General features: G+C 38.7%; 1 protein-coding gene across 3 annotated transcripts in view; it reads left to right on the top strand.

The window, feature by feature from the left end:
* The window catches only part of LOC115044612 (CUB and sushi domain-containing protein 3-like), a 203,345-nt gene that overhangs the window by 11,081 nt on the left and 168,032 nt on the right, over positions 1-24,232 (top strand). For all 3 annotated transcript variants that reach the window (XM_029503737.1, XM_029503739.1, XM_029503740.1), the window contains exons 2-3: positions 1,821-2,043; positions 19,372-19,484. In XM_029503737.1, coding sequence (XP_029359597.1) covers positions 1,821-2,043; positions 19,372-19,484 — 336 coding nt within the window. The remainder of the gene's footprint in view (positions 1-1,820; positions 2,044-19,371; positions 19,485-24,232) is intronic.

The raw sequence follows: 24,232 nt of genomic DNA on the forward strand, positions 1-24,232 counted from the left end.
GCGACTGTTTCTGTTGGGGGGGGGCAGGTCAGTTATCTGGTGGTCAAATGGAGACGTACTGCAATGTCAGTGATGCTGCATCAGGACTTCTGTCACTGTGTTAGCTTGTGGCAAAACATCTTACATCGGATAGTCGATCTTATCAGAATATCTTTTTTTGTGAAATTTAGGCAGCTGTTTGGCTTTGTCCACAGCAAATAGACACCTCGGCAAGATGGACATTATCAGTTTATGCCACACTTCAAGATATTGACTTTTTGCTCACATTGCTTTATAAGGAGGCTTACATATTATTGGGAAAATAACTACTTTCTTTCTATTTAGAAAGACAGTGATTCATCAAGTGATCTGTGTCTTCTGCCCTTCTGCTTGTGTATGGTTAACACTATGCAAAGCATCCTTTACCTACAGCGTGTGAGAAGCTAATTACACCAGGAGTAAATTGTGGTAGTAAACTATGCATCTTAATTAAGTTTGCATTCCATTAGGCAACATTCAAGATAGCCCCAAATAAAACAGCACTCGCCTTTGAAAACTACAATGCAATGTATATGCCTACATGCCTTTGTACATATTGAATGTGGGAGGAAAGTGAAAGAGATGTCAGGAAAAAAAAAAATCTACTGTAGAGTGTTCGTTCACATATAAAGGATGTCATTTGACAATGATGAGGCTTAATTGCACCTTTTCCAACCAAAGGACACTTTGGCCTTGATTGTATGAGTGTAAGTGTTTTCCGGTCTGTACTCGACTCTTTATTCTCTCTTCAGAAAGTATTTTATGGTCCCAATATCACTGCAACTGCTTTTGACACAAGATTTGTCCAAACTTGAGGCAATGGCTCTAATGTGTTTTCAAAATAAAATGTATTACTGGAGGCAGCATATTCTCATTTTTATGTCACGAAAGAAAACAAGCTCTACCATGCTGCTGCTCTGTACCCTTGGCTTGGTATCTCTTATTCAGTTTCACTTTTTGCACGTAAAATTTAAACAGTTACTTTTCAGGAGGCCTGGGTTAGGGCTGTAATCACACGGGCTGACTGGTGGAACAGTGGCTTTTTTATTTTGGGTCCATTGTGTTCAAGTTTGTGTACAAAAATGGGAGTGCCCGGTAACAGGTTAACGTAATATGTCAACGGTATTGATTTTCAGCAGGCCAGTGTACCAAGGTGCAACTATATAATTTGTGTAGGATGTGAAACACAGTGTTAAAGGCCCGTGGCACCAAATTGGCAGAGCTGGCTAATTGCTTGTCTCTGCGGCTTTCTGACCCCCCGGAAACAACTGGGCAGTAATAATGCATCACTAGCGCTTTGTTCAGTGTAACACAGAAAAACATCGCTGAAGTCCTCAATTATGCATTTCCCTTCTATTATTACAGGTGTTACAGCCTATTCCTTTTTTCATTCGAAGGGAAACCAAAAACAAAAATGGAAACGCAAAAGTTGTCGCTCATGGCAGATTTCTCTCACTGCTTGTTCCACCTGAAAACAGTGTGGATCTCCAAACAATTTGTTCCCAGCTGAAGAAATATTGCAGCTGAACTCTACATGGTGCATGAAGTTGTTACAATAATAGCATTATTTGGAACAGCAACTGTTATTTATTGCCGCATGGGTGCTTATACCTGGTAAAAATTTGAATTTGAATTTTGATACAGATTTTCTCCAGATTGATCTTTACATTTAACCCAATTGTAAATTCCAAATGTTGAAAAGCATTTAGCTTTGTTTTGCTGCTCCTGTGCAAGTTATTTACGAACTGTCTGCATATGATAATGACGTGATGCTTTTTTTTTTTTTTTTTTTTTTTTTCCAGGTTTCATCCATACTTGTGGAGGCACTTTCAAAGGCAGAAATGGGACAATAGAAAGCCCTGGGTTTCCATATGGATATCCAAATGGAGCAAACTGTACCTGGGTGATTGTTGCTGAGGAGGGGAACAGGATTCATATAGTTTTTCAGTCTTTCGCTGTGGAGGAGGAATATGACTTTTTATCTTTGTATGACGGGCATCCACATCCAGCTAACTTCAGGACGAGGTAAGAGAGCCACGCACCTTGAAAACTGGGTTTGAAGGATGGCAGGCAGGGACTTGAAGATGTGAGAGAGGAAACCCTTCAATGATCACTTCTGACGGAAAGTTCATCTTTAATGTGAACTTGACAAAGACTGCTTATTTTTGTCAGTATGGTGTCAGAAAAGTCAGAAGCAGTGTGTGAGGATTGTATCGTGTCTTCCCTTTCGTGTCATGCTTCCCTGTCAGCAAGCAGAAAAATGCACAAGGTTTTTAGTAGAAATTTAATGTTGAAAAACAAAGTTAATGTTTTAGTTTCAAAGGAGCCAATTTACAGGGAGACTTTGTGTACAAAGCATAAAACATAAATAAACAGAACCCATTGTGTGTTGAGCCAATGGTCAGCCACCATACTCTCCACTGTCCATGTATAAGTGACTAGCAGGTGCCAGTATCTGCTGTTAGCCACAGTGAATAAATCATTAATTAGTAATGAAAAGACAAACTATGTCATCATTAACCCTGCCCACAGTTTCCTTGGTGATGTGTCGACTCAGTAAATGACAAAGTTGGCCCTGGGCATCTGGTGTTGCATACAGTGCCAGTTTTAAAGGCTTGCCCATTGGATGAGCTTGACCCCTCCCCATGCTGCCACATTTCCTCTGAATAGAAATCTTTGAACGCAAGCAAGTAAGGAAATAATCTGAACCACACTATGCTCCTTGTACCATCTCCTAATTCTTGGTTGAACTAAATTCCATATTATCAACATACTGTGGTGCAATTTTTCTTTTTTTTTTATAATTCCGCCCTGGCATAATTGTTTAACTCATGATGTATGCTTGAGCTTGACAGCAAAGACAGGATAAGAACAAGTCATTAATTTAAAATTAATAAAGATAACTGATCATAATGAGATGATAGTATCAGAGATTTTTACAGGCATCAGAGTTGAAAATATATTTCCTCAATATATTATGGATTGGCATAAGATGCTGCTCTAATTCGGCAGACATATAGCACATAGTGGATGAAATATTAAATACACACCTATTTTGGCAGGACAAGCCTTATTCAAGTGTTTTGATCATTAAAGAATTTTTATCAAATATGCTGTCATCACAATGAACTCTTATCAACTCATTAAGCTTCAAAAAATTATTTACATTTGGCCCAAAGGCCATCACCATGTATTCATTTATTGATTCATTCTACTGCTTATCCATTTCCGGATTTCAGGGGAGCCAATCCCAGCTCACACTGGGTGAGGGCGGGGTCACCCTGGACAGGTTGTCAGTCCATCACAGGGCCAACACACAGAGACCAACAACCACTCACACTCACACTCAGACCTATGGAAAATTTAGAGTCACCAGTTAACCCAAACATGATGTGTTTGGATGGTTGGAGGAAACCGGAGTACCCGGAGGAACCCCACACAGACATGAGGAGAACATGAAAACTCCACACAAGAAGGCCTCAGGCTGGGAACTGAACCTGCGGCCTTCTTGTTGTGGCACAACAGCATTAACCGCTATGCTGCTGTGCTGCCCATCACCATGTATGGCCTTCTGAAAAAACAAACAAACAAAGACAAAAAAAAAAAAAACCCTAAAACTTAAGAAATCTTTTGTATAGCAATAACAAAGAATAACACAATATATTTTTGATTCACTGAGAATCTGAACTGTGGCATCCTTCAGACGTTCAACTTCTTCCTTCTATGAATGAAGCATGCTTGAAAGAAACATTTTCTTGTTTAAATTTCAGAGGAAAAGGCAGTTTAACTTTTATCCCAATTAAATAAAATTACTCAAACATACATTCCTTACAGGTAAACTATGACAGGGTAATTACTTGTCTGATCTGAAATGAAAATGGGGACGCACACGTCAGCTAATTTAAGAGCTTTACATATATGTCTATATGTAAAGACACTTGACTGATTATCCATCTATATTCACAAGCATGCTCCCTCAAAGGAGAACGTAGGCTCCAACATTTCTCTTTGAAGGATTCAAAAAGCCGCTGCCAACATGGTTTGTCCAGTGGAAGTGGACCAAGGTCGTACTAATACAATGGAAGATGAACTGTATGTCAAAGAGTGGTAACAAAGTGAAATAATTCAAGAGCTGAATCATTGTTGATACTAGCAAGTGAGCCACTTTAGATACTTCAAAGATTATGTTCTTTCAAGGTATGAAAGGTTTGTCACCACACTTTGGATTCAACACTGGATAATATCACATTAGGAGCTACAAATGTGGTTCAGAAGCCTAAATATATTCCACCCTCTGAAGTATATGAGCAATATAGTCGCACTGTACCTTTTCGAAGTACAGTGTTGCCATACTAATGAATACTGCTGCTAAATAAATAACACTAATGCTACACACATTTTTTCCGCAGATAAGTCACATTGGAACAAAGACAAATTTTCAGCTCAATCACAAGTTGGCTCAAACCTGTGTTAAAACAAAAAACAAAGTTTAATACCAATGATAAATGTAATGCTGTTAAAAAAGAGCAGAGTTACAGCTGACATCATCCACTATGCTGAAGTTGCTTACTACACTGAGATAAATGTATTGGCTGTTAAGTATTACTGGTTTTGTCACAGTGCCACAACTTTTATTTTGCTGCCAACAATAACTTTGAGACTCAATGACTCTATCTAATCCCAGTGCAATTATGATTAGTCAGTTTATCTTTAATAATATGAAACTTTATTTATATTAGAAGATGCTGCTTAATCTTATTTCAGGGTAAATATCTACTGCTGAATTTATAAATAATTATAGTTAACAAGTGATAGAAATGATAGGAAACGTATCCCTGGCCAGATGACCTTTAAATGGAGGATGCATTTGTATGATTTTATAGTTTTAGCAGAAGACCAAGCCAGGCTTTCTTACTGCTGACGGATCTGTAAGCTTTACATACCAAGACAACTTGTAGGTAGACGCGTAACAACACAAAAGTGCAAAATCCTGTCTGTATAGAAATGGACTATTGTTAGTTATTGAGCTGCTGAAATCCTATTTTCAGTAACCCTGAGTAAAAGTTCCTTCCTATGTTACAATTCCTATCTTCCAGTTTCCTAAGTTGTGAATATTGTCAATTGCAATCTATTGCAGACCGTGTAACTTCTTTTTTTCACGTCTGTAAGACCTTGGGGCAACACGGCGGCAGAATAGTTAGCACTGTTAGAGCTGTTGCCCCGCAACGGTTTCCTCCCAACATCCAAAGACATCATGTTTGGGTTAACTGGTGACTCTAAATTGTCCGTAGGTCTGAGTGTGACTGTGAGTGGTTGTTAGTCTCTGTCTGTCTCTGTGTGTTGGCCCTGTGATGGACTGACAACCTGTCCAGGATGACCCCGCCCACACCCAGTGTGAGCTGGGATTGGCCCCTGCACCCCCCGTGACCTGGAAACAGATAAACTGTAGAGGATGAATGAATGAAGAATCCTTTGGATTCCATCTTGTGAAATATCATAATGGCGCTCAGTTAGAAGAAGGTCATTGAAGGGCTGTAGATTTTCTGATTTCTCTATGTCTTTCTACCAAAAGTATAAAAGTCGAGTCAATAATGAAATGAATTCAAACATTCTCTGATTGATTGTCTTTATCAAAAGGAGCAACATGCAGAAATGCACAGGTGTCTAAGCTGTGTTAGTCGTGTATGCTAAGCTATATTGCCATTTAGCGCGAAGGCCTAATTTCACGTTATCCTTGACCGCAGCGGCAGCAGCAAGTTTCCATATTCCAAACAGCTGCTTATTCCAGACATCATTGGAGATGAAACTTCCAAATGACACGTATTATTCATTTGAGTTGATAGGAGGTGTTTCTCCCACGCTTTACCCCGCTCAGTCCATTTATACATTCAGATAATTGGGAAGAAAAGTTTGCTCGGCCGAGCACCAACATGGCGGACAGACTCCACAGCTGTGGCGGCGTCCTTCAGGTAATTTGCTCGATGCCAGTAAGTTTTTCAGCTGTTCCTCACTTTACCTCCATAAATACTGCACAGGCCAAAAGTTTGGACACACTTTCCTATTCATTTGAATGAGAAGGTGTGGCCAAACTTTTAGCCTGTTCTGTATATAAAAATCTATAAAACCATTTTTAGTTTAAAATTGGTGATGGTTTTATTTAGTCTATTTAATTTTAAATATGTTATCAGGTATGCCAGCTGCAAAAAAACAAACAAACAAAAACCACAAACACAAAAGCAAAACAAAACGTCTGCCTTTATTGGCGTGCGTTTAAAATTTTAATTGCACTTAATTCGTTTTTCATTTTGTGTAGCCTAATTCTCGAAATAAATAAATTGTAGACATCCCTGTTATCTGTAAGTGTATGGAAGTGATTTAATAACACAAAGGGTGTATAATATAGTGCAAACAATAATAGCTAATAGGTCTACTAAAGGAGTCCCATGAATGGAGTTATTGCAGGAAGAATTTATTGAACGGGTTTTATTGAACTGTAAAGTCAGGAGTGATTTTTGTAATGTCAGTGTTGAGGCAGCGTTGTAGTGTATTTGTGTAAACTTATGAAGCTCATTTATGAACAAGTTCACCGTTCAGTATTAAGCTAAAGCTGCTGATATATTCAATGACACCTGGTCTAAAAATGTGGCTAAATTTAGAAGGAAAACCTCAATGTTATTGAAGGTGAAAGAAGCTGCAGCCACCACAGTTTATCAGTTTTTTTGACATTAAGCTGGCAGGTATAGTGTCCGTTTTTTTTTTTTTTTTTTTTTTTTTTCATTGGGTGGCTGGCTGACTGTTCAGTCAGTAAAGTCATCAATCAGGCAATGCTTATATTGTTTTATTCTTTTGTTAATCCAGCTATAAAACTATCCTAAACTAGAGTGTTAAAATGTGCCGTTTTGTATGAGTTGGAGTTGAGTATTTTGTGAGGTTGTTAACCTGGACGTAAATGTAACTGAACCTATAATGTTGCACAATTTGATTTTCTTGCAGTGATCAAATTAATGTATGGAGTATGTCCTATTTTGCTCACCCCTCTTTCTGTCTTATATGAATACCCATAGTGATGACAGCAAGATGTGTGTATATGTATATAGTATAGTATAGTATATAGTGTCTATTGTATGAGTATTGTATGAGTATCATACCTTTTTAATACCTTTTTAAATTTTACTATAGTAAAAACCGAATCCGGGATCCACGGTTTGAAAAACTCAACAATCTCACGCCGCACCTCTGCTGTAGGTCTCAGCTCAGCCCAGTTGCAGCTGTGCAGGACTTCGGATGGTAATGTGGGTTTAGCCTGCTCTAAACATGGCGGAGAGCACAGGGAGCAGTGACCGTGACATTCCAGACATTTTTCACCGAAAAAGAGGAGCAATTTAGTGGTGTGGTCATATTTTTGCCTTTACAAAAACGCTGATGGGACTCTCACAGAGGATGAGTACCCTGTCTGCAGATTGAAGAATGAAAATTGCTGCTAAAGGAGCAACACATCAAATCTTTTCATCTCCATGTGCACCATTCAAGGCAGTATAGTGAATAACAGGTAAGGTAAAATTCATTTTCATGGGACTGATGGTAATTTGGCTGTCTCACTTACTGAAACCTTTTCAATGCTATAAACCTAAGCTTACTTTCATTCTATACATAAATGAAAACGCATTCCAATTTCTTTTGCACTCTTAAAATGTACTTCATGTATTTCAAATTGTGCATGGGGTATTTGCTAAGACTACACCGGCATACACCAAAAGATGTAGATTCAGTGTGCATGTCACTCTGTTAGTAACAAAATTGTTTCTGTATTCACAGAGTGTATGTGGACATGCAGCAACCAGCAATCTCAGTGATGCTAGTGTGTTCCGCCTCATCTGCAGTGGCACAAACAATCGAGCAAGCACTTTAAGGACAGTCCGCTTATGCCTCTACATCTATCAAAGCTAAAGATTTCACTGCAGCAATTTCATATTTCATTGCTGACCTTGACATGATGCCCTTCCAAATAGTCGAGGCCTGGGTTTCTGAGGCCGGTGAAGGCTGCCGTGTCGTCACAAACACTGTACTCTCGCACAGAAATCTCAAACCTGTACAATAAGGTTAAAGTTGAGGCTGGCTTGGCTCAACTGAAAGAGGGGTTGGTCAGCTCTACACCAGCCTCAGTATCCTTTACATCAGCCCAGACTAGCATCTGGTATCACACTGCGTGCAAACACGGTTGTTTCCAGAGGATGACTGGTCTCGACATCAGAGAGTTTTTCAAAACATTTACTGGAAGATTGGGGGATCAACAAACACGACCTTATCTGCATAACCATAGATAATGCAAAGAGCATGATCAAAGTTTTCGAAGCTTGAAGATTGAAGATCTGTTGCTTGGATGCTTTGGTTATTGAACCTGGCCATGTCAAAGTCCCCGGAAACCTCAGAGAGTTGGCACAGCTGTCAAAGCATGTCGTTTTCCTGTCTAAGGCTTGTCATGAAACCGGAAGAAAAACAACTAAGAGACAAGTAAGAGGAAAAAAAAGGTTGCCCTCAACATGCCTTAGAAAACTCTCATCCATGATGTAGTGGCCCGATGGGAATCTACACACAAGATGCTTGAGTGTTTCCTCAGCATACAGCAGGCAGTCTGTGCAGCACTGGAGAAAGAGCAACATGGCATCTGATGCCCAAGGAAGCAGACATAAGTGTCATGGAACAACTGTGCTGGCTTTTTGATCCTCTGAGTAAGCTCACTGATGTACTTGCTTCAGAGACGCGAGTGCAGCTGTCAGGCATCAAGCTTCTGCTGGATCACATCATCTGTGATGTTCTGGTGCAAATGGATGAGGACTCATCATTGACCAAAGAGATGAAAAGGGCGATCAGAAAAGACCTCAACCAATACACAGAGAAGACAGGAAAAAAAAAAAAAAAAACACGCCTATGGCTTGTTTCATTTACCCCCTGTGTCAAAAAGAACTTTTTGGTTGGACCTGGGTTACCTTACCTGGTAACAGCACCTCCAGCACCACAACCTCTTCAGTGTCTGAGGGGTGGTGAGAAGATTACATCAGCAAGACAGCAGACGTATCACCAGGTCTTTGGCCACCCCAGGAGACAGTTAAAGAAGAGGTCAAGGTCTTCCTGCCTCTACCATCCATTCCAGCACAGGAGGAGCCGCTGGTGTGGTGGAGAGGCCATACATCACAGCTGCCTCACCTTCCAAGCATTGCACATAAGCGTTTGTCTATCCCAGCCACCATGGTCCCCTCAGAGGGGTTGTTCAGTGCCAGTGGGCAAATCGTCTCCCCTCACAGGTAATTACAGTACTTAAACTGGACAAAATAAATGTACTGACATTTTTACATTTAAATCTCAAGCCGTCAAGGATGCATACACAGGAGGGGTGCTAGCAGGAGCAGCTTACTTCAGTGCTCAGTGGTGTTTGATCTGTTTTGATATTCTGCGATATTTTAATGTCGCAAATGTTCTTTGGATTTTATTGTTTTTTTTATTGGACAATCACGTTGTGGTGTTCATGCTTTGTATTTACCAAATTTTTTGTGTCATTTCTGTGCAGTCTTTAGTTCAGACTAGTGTTGCAAACGTTATGTTGTTGTATTTTTATGTATGAAATTTAAGGTTGATTCCTATAATTTTGTTATGAATGCAAATTTTATGTGCGTGGTTCAAAATAAAACTTGTTGAAATGTTTTTAGTGATTATATCATTACTTTTTGGTCTGTTTGTGCACATCTTAACCACGCCACAATAACAAAAACAGCAATATTTTTGGTCACAAAAGCTGAAATTTCCTATATGTAGTCATCAGATCTTTTACAATACACACTGAAAATATGTTGTGGGTCAGAAACCACTTAAAGAGCTCTTTCTCTCTCTCTCATTCTCCCTAGTTTTCAACCTTGACAAACATCAGCTAAGAAACCAAATGAAGTCAAGTTCTGTCTGCCTGCTTATTTCCTCAGCACTATTTAATCATAGCAAAGCCAAGGTTATGTGTGGTATAATACAACAATAACACAATAAATCATTGGATTATACAACTAACCATTTTTAATTCGGTGTTCCCAAGAAGCAGGCAGTGTGAATTAACAGCGGTTAGCGAGTTTGCACGTGCTCCCCCGTGCCTGAGTGGGTATCCTCCAGGGGCTCCAGTTTACTCTCACAGCCCAAAGACATGCACATGAAGCTCGATTGATGACTCAAAAATAACCCCTGTCCATAGTGTACCTTGACCGGAGCGTTGGCTGGGAGTGGCTCCAGCAGCCCCCCCACCTCCGTGACCCTGTCAGATAGGCAGTAGAAAATGAGTGAGTGTTCACAACAAACGTGTGCTAAACAACCTCTTAGGGAGTTTATATGAACAGTTGTTGCTCTGTGAAGATGAGTTAGGATATTCATCCGAATCAGGTGGTCATCAGAAAAACTGTGGTTATATATATATATAAGACCACCTTAATTCTTGACTGGGAAAGAGTTTTAAGGACCAATGAATTCATGTCCACGTGCACATGACTACATCTTAGTTTTAGAATGCATCTCAGTTGCTATGTTTTAACTTCCCATCCATGCTGCTCTGGAGCTTTCAAGCCCCTGAAATGGGTTGTTGCTGCTGGCCTCATTTTAGTTGGGAAAACTCCGGGGTTTGGTTGTAATCTGGGCAAGTAAAAAGATTATGAATGACTTGGTCATCCCCGATCTGAAAGGTGACGAAATCAACATGAGCAGCAATTATAAGTGCCACTGACCTTGTTGTCTTTGCTAGCAGCTGGCATTCAGTTAAATTGTGCATGTTAACACTAACTGCCTTTACTATTCTTGTTGGTATTATTTTCTGGAACTAAAAGTTTCAGCTTGTTCAGAACGAGAAAGGGACTTATTATTGAAAATACAATTGAAAGAAAAGTTCCAAATGATTGTGTAAGTGGAATGAAATGGGAATCAATAAAAAAATTGTTAGTAATCAGGTGAGAGTTATTTTTTTTTCTTTTTTTTTTTTTTAGTTTTTTGTTTTTCAGTTAGTGACTGATTTATTCTGTCAAGTATAAGGTTAGCAATGGCAACACAACAAACTGGAGAAGATATTTTGCCCGTGACATTTGAAGATGAAGATGGAACTCATCCTGCAACTCAGACAGATGGAGGAAAAGCATAACTTATTCTTGCTGAGAAGCAAAAGCAAGTCACTTAAATCTGAGTTTTGTTTTGTTTAGTTTTTTTTTTTTCCCAGTTCCAGCCCACCCATTTTAACAGCAATGTCATTCTTTGTGTTTTCTTGTTTCGTCTTTTTTTTTTTTTTCCAAGGGTTTTCCAAGTGACTACATTGTGTGATGACAGAAAATAATGATTCCATGACAGTATTTGCTTTGCCTCTAAGGCCCAAATTGTATACTGGTAGAATGCCTCTTCGTATACAATTAATTCACTCCAAAACTAGAGCCCAGGAATGGAAACGAAAGAAAACTTTCCTTCTTCAGATTTTTTTTTTTTTTTCATTACACTTTGTAACAAAATATGCAGCACTGACTTTCTCATCTGCTTCTCCTGCATTAGGTTCTGAAGGATGCTCATTTTAATATGGCAACACTTGAAGTTGTTGAATTTTTTTTCCGCCTTCTTCGGAATACTTATTGAATACTTGTTGAAATATTGTTTGCTCAGGTGTTACTTCAGCTGTAATGATAAAGAAGGTGAACGTAATGACGGGCAAACCTTTTCTCTCCTTCTCTTCCCTCATCCGGGCTAATTATAAATAGAAATCTTGGTAGAGATTAAAGAGACCTTTAATTTATTAATACTATCAATTAATTAAGTCAGAAATTCAGAGGGGAGCACGACATAAGCGACAATTAAATTTTTACATGAAAAAGAATCGATATCGCTGTGATGGACCTGATTAGTGTGTCCTCCTATTGATCTATATATTCTCTTTGCTCTGTGAAGCTTTTTTCTCGTCATTCCTCTCACTGCACTTACTTTAAATCCCTCATACCTGAGGATGATTGGTTGAAGCACTCATTATTGTGCTTAAATTAAATGCTGAGGATGGTTAGAGGAAGCAAGTAGAGTTGGGGTAATGAACCCTTTTTTTCCCCAATGTTCCAAATGGCCTCATAATAGTGATGTTTTTGCTGCCGTCTATAATTGTGCAATTCTGCAAGGCAGAATTATTTTTTTCTAACTGGACCTAATCACCCAACCTATCCTAACCTAAATGCTTCACCATGCATTGATGAAAGTTGTTCAATAACATAGAAAATGCAACAAAATGTGTCTTTTCGGTTAAATGTTTAAATGATAATTTAATGAGTAATCATCAATCGTATTTAGTATTCTAATAGTTTTAATGGAAGTAATAGCTGTTGCTTTATTATTATTATTATATTAATACTAAACCAATAAACTGGAATAAAAGGTGTAATTATCCTAACTGTCCTTGCACTACCCTCAATTAAATTTAATGACTGTGGTAGTCATGTGTGCATCTAGCTCATCTTTTAATTCTATAGAAAAGTTGATGTTAAACTGGCTGAGCACTGCCTTTTTAAAAGGAATACACTTGTATCTCACGCAATTAATTTGAAATTTGCATGAAAGTTGAGTCATATTGATCTGAATAATCTCATCACCACTAGGTTGCACCAATATATTGAGAGACAGATGGTGTACAAAAGCCTTGGTGTTCGCACCGGTCAGAGGTCATCCTTTAAAAGTCACAGATTAAACTTGGGGTAAAAAAATTATGTTAAAAAAAAAAAAAATTGTATATAAAGTGGTCTCTCTGTCTGAGAGGTGCGATTTACATATATTTATTCATCTGTATGCAGATCATACAAACACGTTTCACTTCCTTTCATACTGGTACTACTGATACTGACACTTTCATACTCCAAGTTCATACTGAGCTTGGTAGAGCTGATTTTGCATCATGCATTAATGATTGTATTTCTTTTAACTTTTAATGTTCATTTCAGATTTTTTTTTTTTAATCCACAAAAAAATTTTATGATTTTTGATGAGAAAATAATGACATGTAATATCTAGTTAGTTAGAACCTCTGTTGATTGGAATTTTGATAATTTTGATAATGATCCTCTCACCGTGGAGGTTTCAGGTAATTTTAGTATGTGTTGATCTATGTGTTAGTTTCCTCCCTTAATCAAGGAGACCAGAGTCCAGAGGGAGCAGGTCTCCATACAACAGCCCACAGTACCAGGCTCAATTCATCATATCCAACGTAGTAACACTGTTTAACACGGATTATTAAACTCTTCCCTGACATGTTTGCCTGAATGGGCAAAAAAATTCTGAATATCCTTTTTAGATGTTGTTATTTTTTTTTATGTGTCCCTGAATAGCCAACGTTACACAGAATGGGACAAAGCTGTTTGTCAGGTAAATGAAGGGAAACGGATTATTAGGGATGTCACAGTACCTGAGGTTGTCGTCAGTATTGATGCCATTGAAATCCATTATTCTTTATACCAAATTTGTTACCAGAGTAATAACGGAAGACGACAGTAGAGGCTGCTGCCTACACATTGTGTTAACACACTAGCACAATCACATGCATGCATTTGCATAACCCTTCAGGTAGTCACGTGCAGGCAGTACTTTAAACTACCAAAGTAATACTCTCATTGTGTAAACGTGCTAAATTGTGAAGTATTACATTTGAACTGCTGAAGAGTGTTGACTGGCATGAGCTGTTCAAGTCGTCTAAACAAGTTAGCAATAGCATCTGTAAATATTGCATGATTGGCGTTGTTAGAGGACATCTCAGCTGTTCATTCGAAAACAATAATGGTAACGTTTCAGGACATTAGCATTTTCAAGGTAGGTTGTTAATACTCAACACAATTATTCAGAAATAAAAGTATATCCAATTTCCAAGTGCCGCAAGCTACAATTTTATGTGTCACAACATTGTTAGGCATGGATAGTACCGTGTGGTGTTAGAGAGACGCCCTAGACCTACATATAATATTATTCCCAGGAAAAGGAGCATATTTACTTACATAATCTTTATCATATACCAATTGAAATACCAGCATAGTTGTGCCTTTTGCATGTCTTCCAAGCCAAATATATAGTCGTCCGTTTTAGAGCTACTGAGATAAGTGAAGAGCACGATACCTGGGGCAGCGTTTGCGTACCAGCATTTGGTTGTCCGTTCTTTTCCCTGAGGATTCACCTCAGACACAAAATCTATCCACATAGCCTACCAGTCATGAGAAAACCCTTATCCCAATCTATTTCTGAAAATGCTACTGTGAAGTATCTGGCTGTTCCCTGTCACTGACAAACTCTAAAATGACCAAAACTTTATGTTTTTAAGCAGCCACAAAATGTGTAAAAAGGTCACAAGCTAGGCATGGCTAGTAATTATCCTTTTCTCCTGCAGCTTTGCTTTCAAAGTATGCCAGACTCACACTGTGTGGAGATCTGTTGTCGAAGGTGGATGCAAATGTCACATAGAAGGTCAAATTTGGAAACATACATGTACACAACTTAGTTTCTGTCTCAAGCTTTACATTAGAGCAGATGAAAACAGTACTTGATCAAGGCAAATTTTAAGCCTCAAACAAAAGCTTTTATAAGGGATGATTCTGTTCCTGGTATACAGTTTTGTGTCACAATCAACAATTCATCAACTCTGAGTTTTCTAAGCAAAGTCATTATATTTTGGTCAGACTATACTCTGAACGTTTAATTTAGAGTGTTTATTTTCAGTAAAAATTGTTCAAAATTGTTAAGAATAAATGCAAGGTTCTTAGGTGTCTCGTTAATTTGCTATATAGAATGTAAAACATAAACAAATTTAGTTTTCCGTTGTATTTTCTAGTTCAGTACATTCCTGTGCGCACAGTATGAAAGCTCTTAGCTACCAACCCTCCTTTTTATTTCATAGTGGACAGCAAAAGTTGCATTGGGGTCATGAATTATAGCGTTGTTTATTTTTGGGGAGCTGGCATTAATACAAAAATAACAAGTTAACTCAGTCTGACTTCCCTTGCATATTTTAGCACCCCTAAACCTCCGAATAAGTTTCCAGGTATCACACTCTTCACCGACTCTTAACCCGTTTCACATGTTGCTACGCTCTTGTTATGCCCTGTGATAAAATCCTAGAGCCTGAACAGTACTAGTCATGGAACAAGTGGTGCCACTAGTGTCAAGTGGATGGGTCTACATTGTCTATTCTTGCACAGACAACAGAGTGGAAGAGAAGTGCAGAAATATTATGCCACCAGCTACTGTCAAATCATATGCTAAAGAAAGACATTTTTGTTGCCACATAGTGAACATAATTGTCTACAGCCACTCAAAGAGAAGTCATTTGTCACAGTGAGAGGGAGAAATCACTTTCCAAGTGACTGGACGCAGCTCAGGATTTGAGTGAAATAAAGAAGTAGTAGTTATTGTTCAGTGCTTTGCCCTTTATCTTCTCCAGCCTTTGTCACCTCATACCTGGATGACTTCAATACAATCTTGGCTTAATCTGTCCTTTCCGCTTCACCCAACTCTACCAAAACACAATACATACATGGTCAGAAACAGAGCGTTATGTCTCCTTTAATATTTAATATAATACATGAAATATTTTCATTACTTGCTCCTATTAGACAGCGGGGAATCAAGATATCAATAGATATGACGATTTGACCTTTAATACTAGACTCAAAATGAAATGTCTCATTTTAACGAGTTAGGACGTGTCAGTGCAAAAGAAGTCTTTTTAATCATCCACTACAATTTTTTTTTCTTCCTCGAAGGCGAAGGCAGGAAGGCCCTATATTATTATTTACAGGCCCTATTTTACACTTTATCTACCAATAAACTAAAGGTAAGCTGTTGATTTGAATTGTCACTTAGATGGTAAGATCATGTGCACCCCGTGTGTAGCAACAAGGTGAACTGGGCAGAAATGAACACAGAGAAACAGAGGTAGAGTGACACAAATGGTCATGCCGGACAAGAAAAGTAAGGGCAAAAAAAAAAAACAAAAACCACAACCCTGTACCACAAGAAAAAAGGGTGAGGGAGCAGCTAGTCTACCAGGAAGAACTTGTGTGACAAAGAAGGAAAGACAAGATGGAGGTAGAGAGGCAGCCTGTCAGACAGATGGAGGTACATAATTCCTCTCTCTCTCTGTCTCTCTCTACGCCATGCTGCCGCTGTGACAATCTAATCAGAAAAATATCTATTTTTTTATTATTAGGCTTTGATCAAATTTATAAAAGCTCTGTATTACCAATGCCTGAAGGAAGTGGTAATGACAGTTGTTTTATTTATTTCTTTCTTTCTTTTTGTAAAGGCTGTGATTAAATTCATCAGAATGTTTTTACTGTAGTAATTTTGCTACTATCTGATGCGTTGCAGCCGATCAGTTTAAGTCAGACAGTTTGTCCATACTTCTAAAACCACCTCTTTTTACCCGTATACGCCTTAAAAGTTTCATGAATTGTACATGCTGAAACCTTATCTGCGGAATATAAACTAATAGTACTCAATCAAATGTTTGAAAACAGTAAATGTACGTATGTACAGTATAACTGTATTTCTACTTTGGAAAATGAAAAATTCTCTAGAGTATGGGTGTTTATGGTTTGCAGAATTTTGACTGCTATCTAAGTCAAAAGCTCCCTGTGTCTGGGACGACAGCAGGCCCCCTGGTGATTATTTGTTAATGACATTTTCTCACCATTCAGCTGATGCGCTTGTTGCCAAAGCAACAGGCAGCACCGAATACCAGATAATCTCTTTGTCTCCTTTTTGTTAGAAATATACCAAGGTCAGATTATGGTTCTTTGTTTTAGACAAAGCATTTTCAAAATTGAAGCAGTTTTTTAAAAAATAATTAAATTGTATATTCAAGACTAATTCAGCTTGACTGTTTCTTGGGCAGCCACGCAATGTCATGTTCATGATTTAAGACATCGATTGTTCAGGCTTTGTTTTTAAGGTTTTAATTATTCTTCCATTATTGGGTCCAGAATGACTCAAGACGACCCCCCACCACCACCACCTCCTAATGCTTTTGACAGGTAGCCTGGAGAATATGTCTCCAATCACTGGCTCCATGACATCTGAATTACCTGTCACTGATGACACCAGATCAGTCGAGCAAAGGAATTAGTGTATGGAGGCTTTGAATGCAGGTTTGGCAGCATTGACACCTAGTTTGTGGTCATGAGAAAATGTATTCTTTATTTCCTGAAGAGTAAAAGAAAAATATCCACACCTCAAGTTCATTAGGCCTAATTCTTGACATTATCCGGTATATGTTAATGTAAATGAATTATTATTGTTGCCATAGCAGTGCATATATTCTGTCTCCACTTGTATTCCTTATCAGTGCTGAAAGAAAGTGAAGCGTTTGCTCAACTTATTGATTCATGGACAAACTAATCCACTATTTATTCCACTTATTCTGTGACTTTACATCAAAGCTTTTAATACTATTCTGTATTTGCATTGCACTCATCCTGATGGGTGCCACTGACCTCTGTGTAAGCATGTTCTCCACAGCCACTGGTCGTTCTGCTGTTTTCTGTTCAGCTCAAACTATAATTAGTTTCTCCGTGCATCTACTGTCCTGGTAAGTAGGGAATTCTAAAAACTACCCAAAATGACATCAAACTAGGATTGATGGAGAATACACATTACCTTCAAGTAAATGTCCCTGTGGACCCCACCCATCAGCTATTCTCCTGTTGCAACGGCAAGCATGAAAACGTGCAGGTCACACACTTCTAAACTGAAACAGAACCAGAGATAGACAAACTAACTTGCTCACATGACATTTTCTTGTGCTCTCTGTTTGATTAACAGAAGGTTTTAATGTGTGAGAAAAGTTTTGCAGTGATCTGCCTCTCCACTCCGACTCACCATTCATGCAACCATTTTTGACAAAAAATGTATGCCATGTCTCTCCCTGTATATGCTTTTTTTTTTTTTTTTTTTTTTAATTGCTAACACTCTTGCTAACATAGACTTTTGTTGTGATGCACAAGCTTGCCCTGATTTTTAATTAACGACGATACCATGCAAATTCAATACGATGCTCTTGTGTATGTTAAAGCTGTTAACAAGATCACATTTCAAGTTCTGTTCTCACATAAACGTATTCAAAGTTTCATCATCTGGCCATTGACTGCTGTGCTGTACCTGTGACAAAGGGAAATTATTTACTGCTAGGACCAGCACAGTTCACAGTTCTGTAATTGGAAACCCTATTGAAGCTGTAAATACAGCGCCTCTTTCTCTGCTGTTGCTAAGGGTATTTCAGTTTTTCCACATTTGGCCCACTACAGACAGGATTCTCAAGTCTTATTGTCAAGCATAGTATAGTATCGGTCAGTCATCCAAAACTAGCAATGGAAAATAACAAGAGTAAATGCAGCGGCGACAGAATAGGAGACATCCTCTTTGGTGCACAAGTTCTGTTCATACCGTGCTGCCTGGCTTACAGGAGGGAAAGGTCGATAGAACATCAGCAACCGCCGCTGAGAAATGGTCAGCAACACATCTTGTTTACGACGTCGTGAAAGTAAATGGATTTGTTTGGATCTGCACCTAATTTGAAATGGAGTAATGAAGCAGTCTGTTACAACGCAGCTGCCAGTCCTCAAACACTCCAACAAAAGAGAAGGTTCTCACTTGGGTTTTGATTATATAATACACCGTATAGTATTGGTTGACAAATTGCATTACAATTTAGAGAGCAGTTCTGTTTTATTAAACACAAAATGCCACAGAGCACAAACTGTCCAGTGTCGTGAAGTTTGAAGGTTTTCAGCAGTCATAATTATTTTTGTGAGCGCCGTGTTGGTACACAGTTTTATCTTTGCGTTGCTGCTTTTTAGTACACACATCCATCAAAGCTTATGCTATTACAGTCAGCCACATCACCTGGTGGCCTGTCTAATTTAAATAGAGAAATTATATGTTTAAGGGACTCTGTTCGTGTTTTGGTTTCTACAGTACAACATTTAATAGCTGTCTAATTAAGTCATTATAATTTGGAGAGAAAAACCCTCCTAATAAATGTACTCACAACAGAAAAAACAACATCCGTTGTTGCACATGAAATGCTCTCAAATTTGGGTGATTTTACCTTTGAAATTGGGTGGGGGGGGCAGAGAAGTATTTTTTTCTGTTCTTTATCACAGTCATTATATTGACTATTATGCGGATTTCACAAAGTCACTTGTTTTACATTGATTGTAACATAAACCTACAACGGCACAACGTGTTTATTCAGATAATAATAATAAGAAATAGTAAAAAAAATATACATTTATTCACACATTGAACGTTGAATTATCTTTCTTTTCTATGCAGGTTAACAGGATTTACCATCCCTCCACCTGTTACCAGTTCTGGTTCAATTTTTTCACTGAGGCTTACCAGTGACTTTGCAGTAAGTGCTCACGGATTTAAAGCAGCTTTCGAAGGTAAGAAAAGAATTATTCTCTGCTCTATGTCTTTTATAGTACTAAGTTAGAAATGGATGTCAATGAACATATGAAGGCAGTATTGTTGTCTTGTATTGTAATCTTAATTTAGAAGATTTTTACATACAATTTCTCTTAAAGAGAAGATGTTGTGATCACCTGATTTCCTGAAGGACTTCCACTGTTGAGTTATGGAAACATTAGGTGCCTCAATTAAGAATATTAATCTCATATTTTCCAAATCAACATCCCTCCCCCCAAAGTCCTGAACCTTTTCTGCGACTCCGGAGGTGCATGTGAAATTGCATGGCAGATGGTGATGGGAATTGGTTGAACTAATGGATGTACTGAGTTATCTGTGTTAAAGTAGAGCTGGGTGCAGAGGGGAGCTGTCTAAATATGAACTATTCATGTGTGACCATCTCGCTCACCCCTGCTCTTCTCCCGTTTGCTTTTTTATGTGAACTCCGCTGCTCATCCCGCTCTAATTTGCTTTCTTCCTTTTTTATCAAATGATTTCTGTTCTTAACCTATCCTTTATGTTACCATCCTTCTTCCACTTCTCATTCGTGTGCTTCTTGTCAGCATCTCTCTCCCTCTCTGCTCCCAATATGCTTCGGTTATAGCTGTGCTTTCATGTTCCTTATTTTCTCCTGCACTAACATGCTGATTCTGTCCTGTAAGTTTGCACGTCTTCTCTTTCAAAATCTCCTTTTCCATCAGCCTTCACACCATCCCTCATTTCCCCACCTGCCCTAGACCTGACCAGACCAGGACCTTTCCCCTCTCCATCTGCCCATTTGCGCTGTGTCTCTCTGTGTTTTGCTCTGTTTCTCTCCCTCTAGTGTCTCTCTCTTCTGAGTCTCCACAGGGGGCCTTGGTTGAATTTGGTCTTGTTCTTCTGCATCAAATTTTTTTTTTTTCCCCACATGCAATCTTGAACAGAATTTCATGCTCATTTGGATGTTAATCACATTGTGTTACACATGATACCCAGATATTTCCCATTACTCAATATTTAGGAGTAATAATGACACCGGAGAGTATTTTCCAGTAGGGACAATAGCACCTTAGAGCTGCATATGATGTGGCCATTCAGTTGTGTTGTTGTATTGTCCCTTTTAATGTGAGGGAGTTGCATGGATAAAGGATTGAAGCCAAAACTCTGGTATGGTAATACCTAGGTCAAGCATGTGCTGCTCAGTTTCTTATGACAACCATTCATTCTTTAATAGCCTGGTGTTACAGCACATTGCACCTTGCACAGCATAAATATTTAAACAGCTATCTAGGTAGTACAGTATTGCTTACTCAGGCCACAGGTGCCTCCAGAAGTGTCTCCCCAGAAGTCATGGTATGATGGTTGTGACTGTCACGTGACAGCTTTCAATCAGAGACGTGTCCAAATTTTCACATTTTGTCACACATTCATGTTCAGTTTAGTTCATGTAGACATAAAAACGGGTTAAATATATAAAAAAAAAAAAAAAAATACTGTGTGTAAAAATGTGCCTTGAAATAATTTATGTAAAAAAAACAACAAACGTGAGTTAATGTGTATAGTCATGATCAGAGGTCACTGTTGAGTGGGACTGTGGCATTGTGGGTCAAAAAACTCAGATGAACACACGAGAGCGATGCAAGGCCTCAGAGCAGTTCCTTCCTGCACGTGGTCTGAAGGCACATACAGAAATTGGTTTCATTTGTTTGTTTGGTTGTATGGTGTATTATATAAAATATAAATAATATATGAGTAACACCCTATTTTGGATGTGAAATGGTGGAATTTAATAGGAAATGTTCGGAAGGTTACTTAGCATCGTTGCCATCTTAACAAAACAAACAAACAAAAAAAAAAAAAAACTCACCAGCTGACTATTATTACTGATCCCCATTGTTTTTAGATTGTGATCCTGTGATTGACACATTTAGGACAAATTTATTTAATGCACCTATCCATAATGCATTAAGTGTTGTCTCTACCTTAGTTCTATCTACCACTGATGTATCTTTTGCTCTTGTTGTGGTGATTTGGTTAGCTACATCTTACACATGAATATGTATATGCTGCTCATCTCAGATGTGTCATGCTTGTAGACTCTCAGAGCTGATTGAATCATGACAGCAATTAAGTGGATTTGGATCGGCATGCCTCGGAAGGACACAGTGAAGGACGTGACCAGATGGAATCTAATTTGTGGACAGCCTGTCAATCTTTCGTCAGGTCCATTGCGCTAAAATACTGCTCAGACTGACTGATTAGTACCTTCTTTCTCATACTGTCAGGACACTTTCATCTGATCCTTTTACCCAACACTTAATACTTGTGGACAGAAATGGTCAAGCTGTGTTTATTAAAGAACAGAACACAACACAACCAGACAATTCCCTCGAGTGCTTGTAGCTTTCCAAGGGATAAAGATTCTCTAAGGCTGTACATCATACATGTACCGAGCTGGGGCTCCTCCTTTCTCACTGCCCGTTCCTGAAGGTTGTGTTTTTGCAAAAAACGTTGCCATGCCTATCTAAAACCTGCCTCAATGTAATTTCAACCTGTCCTTGTTTGCGGAAAAGTCTTCGAAAGTCTGTTGATGTTTAAAACATAATTTCATAAATAAGTCCGTTTGACCGTCTGTGACGATGCAGACTGTCCATTCAGCTGGAAAAGTACTTGCAGACGTGTGCGTACGTGCATGCATGCATGCGCAGGTGTTGTTTACCAGATGCTTTACCCTCTGATCTAACATGGGCTCAGTCAATCCTCTCTTTCCTGTCTGCATTAAAATCCAACACAGCAGCAAGTCAGGCAGGCAGTGTACACAGGCGGCTCCTATGGGGAAAATGTGCTGCTTGTGTGCTCACAAACATTGCCGCTCGGTCAAACTTCCATCTTCTTCAAAGGGCTACAGAGTCATTAGATATACAGGCGAAATAAATAGCTCAGCCCCAGAGGAATCTTGCACCCAACTACCTAATTTACTAGTTCACATAGCTCTCTCGTTACAACTGTGATAAGGTGTAAAGCAAGAAGGTGTCACTCCAACTGTCTGAATACAGCTGTAGGTAAGAAATATACATGTTGACTCATTGCTATGACTCTTGTGGCATTTCACTTTTTTGTGTTCATGATAATTTTTTGTGGCGGTTCAAAGCACAGAGTTGTTTTCAGCTTTGGTAACAAACATTACATTTGACTGGGTTAAAAGCACAATGCAGCTAATTTTGTTTGGTTCATCTGTGTGCAAATAATGTTATGTGCTATAAGGTTTGGCTCCACATTCATTTTTTCAAGCAGACTATATTTTGCAGATAAAATGACTTCACTGGCATTCTAGTGTTGTTTGCATCTGTCTTCCACCCTAAAGTTAAGTTTGTACAGGTTTTCATTACCACACAGCCACTGCTGTGTTTAGTTTTCCCAAGGTTTGGTCATATCAGCAGTTTATCTAGGGTCCTCGAGACAGAAACACTTGTTAGCTCAAAGCTAACGCTGCATCTAAAACACTTGATTTCTTTAGGGGTTCTTCCAAACTCCCAAAAAAGTAGAAATAAGTCAGATTTGCAGCTAGTATAGTCGCGAATGAAGTACAGCCTTATATTTTCCACAATGATTGTCCCCATCTAAAACCTGCTTTGAATAGGCCCATGGCTGCTTGATACATCAGACTTTCCATACACCAAAGGGCAATGAGTCAGTGTCGGGATAAGTACATCTGTTACTCTTTAATTAGTGACCCAGGATGAATTTTGACATTTACTTGCAGAAGTGAATGTTTTGTGTCACTGTTTAGTTTTCAAAATGATATGAGGATTTTATTGTTACCAAGAGATCATTAAAGAAAGGTTTTGGATTGGGGGCTCAGTGAATCTGTACAGGTTCAGGGTTTTACCCTGGAACCCTGTGAAGCGTGCTACTCAATTTCAATCATGGTAGGAAAGCAATTCTTATTCTATGATTGTGCCTTGAATGCATCATAATCATGCATTTAAAAAAAAAAACAAAAAACTATGACAGTTGCCAATGTGGTGTCACCCTGGAAAATAATTTGTTATCACATATGCCTGATGTCCCTGCAACATCTGGCAGCTGAAATTAGAGCTCTGTTCAGAATCGAGTGAAGGTTCATAGTGTATGGGCTGCTGGATTTCATGTGCAATACACAGTTTCAGTTTTTGGCTCAACTCACAGTAGTAGTAGTTTCATCCAAGTTACAGTATAGCATATATCACATTGAAAAAAAAAAGTACCTGATGTTGAAACAATTCAAAGAAGTTCACACATTCCTGCAAGTATTCCATAAAGAAAAGATGGCACCAGTAGTTTACATCAAAGCCGGGTAATAGGCACACACATATTACCCATATTACCCTCTGCTAGCTTTGCAGCTTTAACATTTATGCACTGAAGAGTATTGACAGGCCTCCATTACATTTGTGCTGTAACAGTGCCTGAACAAGACAGTAATTTAGGTAAATATGCACACTGTGTTGTGCAGTTGTGTTGGGATGAGATGGTTGAATATTTCACATAAGATTACTTTTCCCTCTGTGGTTCCTCAGTCCACCTGCATTTAGACTGCAAAAATGCCTCTGTTTCCTTTTCTTTATCAATCCCACAGAGAAGTTGGGCTACCAGAACATGCTCTGCATGTCCAAAGAGTTCACCATCCTTTCATTTAGTCCAGGGGCTCCACACGCAGGTGATCAAACAAGGTAGGGTGGGGAATAGTAATGACACAGGTGGGAAG

This window comes from Echeneis naucrates, chromosome 6, assembly GCF_900963305.1.
Source record: "Echeneis naucrates chromosome 6, fEcheNa1.1, whole genome shotgun sequence".
In the NCBI taxonomy this organism is placed as follows: Eukaryota; Metazoa; Chordata; class Actinopteri; order Carangiformes; family Echeneidae; genus Echeneis; species Echeneis naucrates.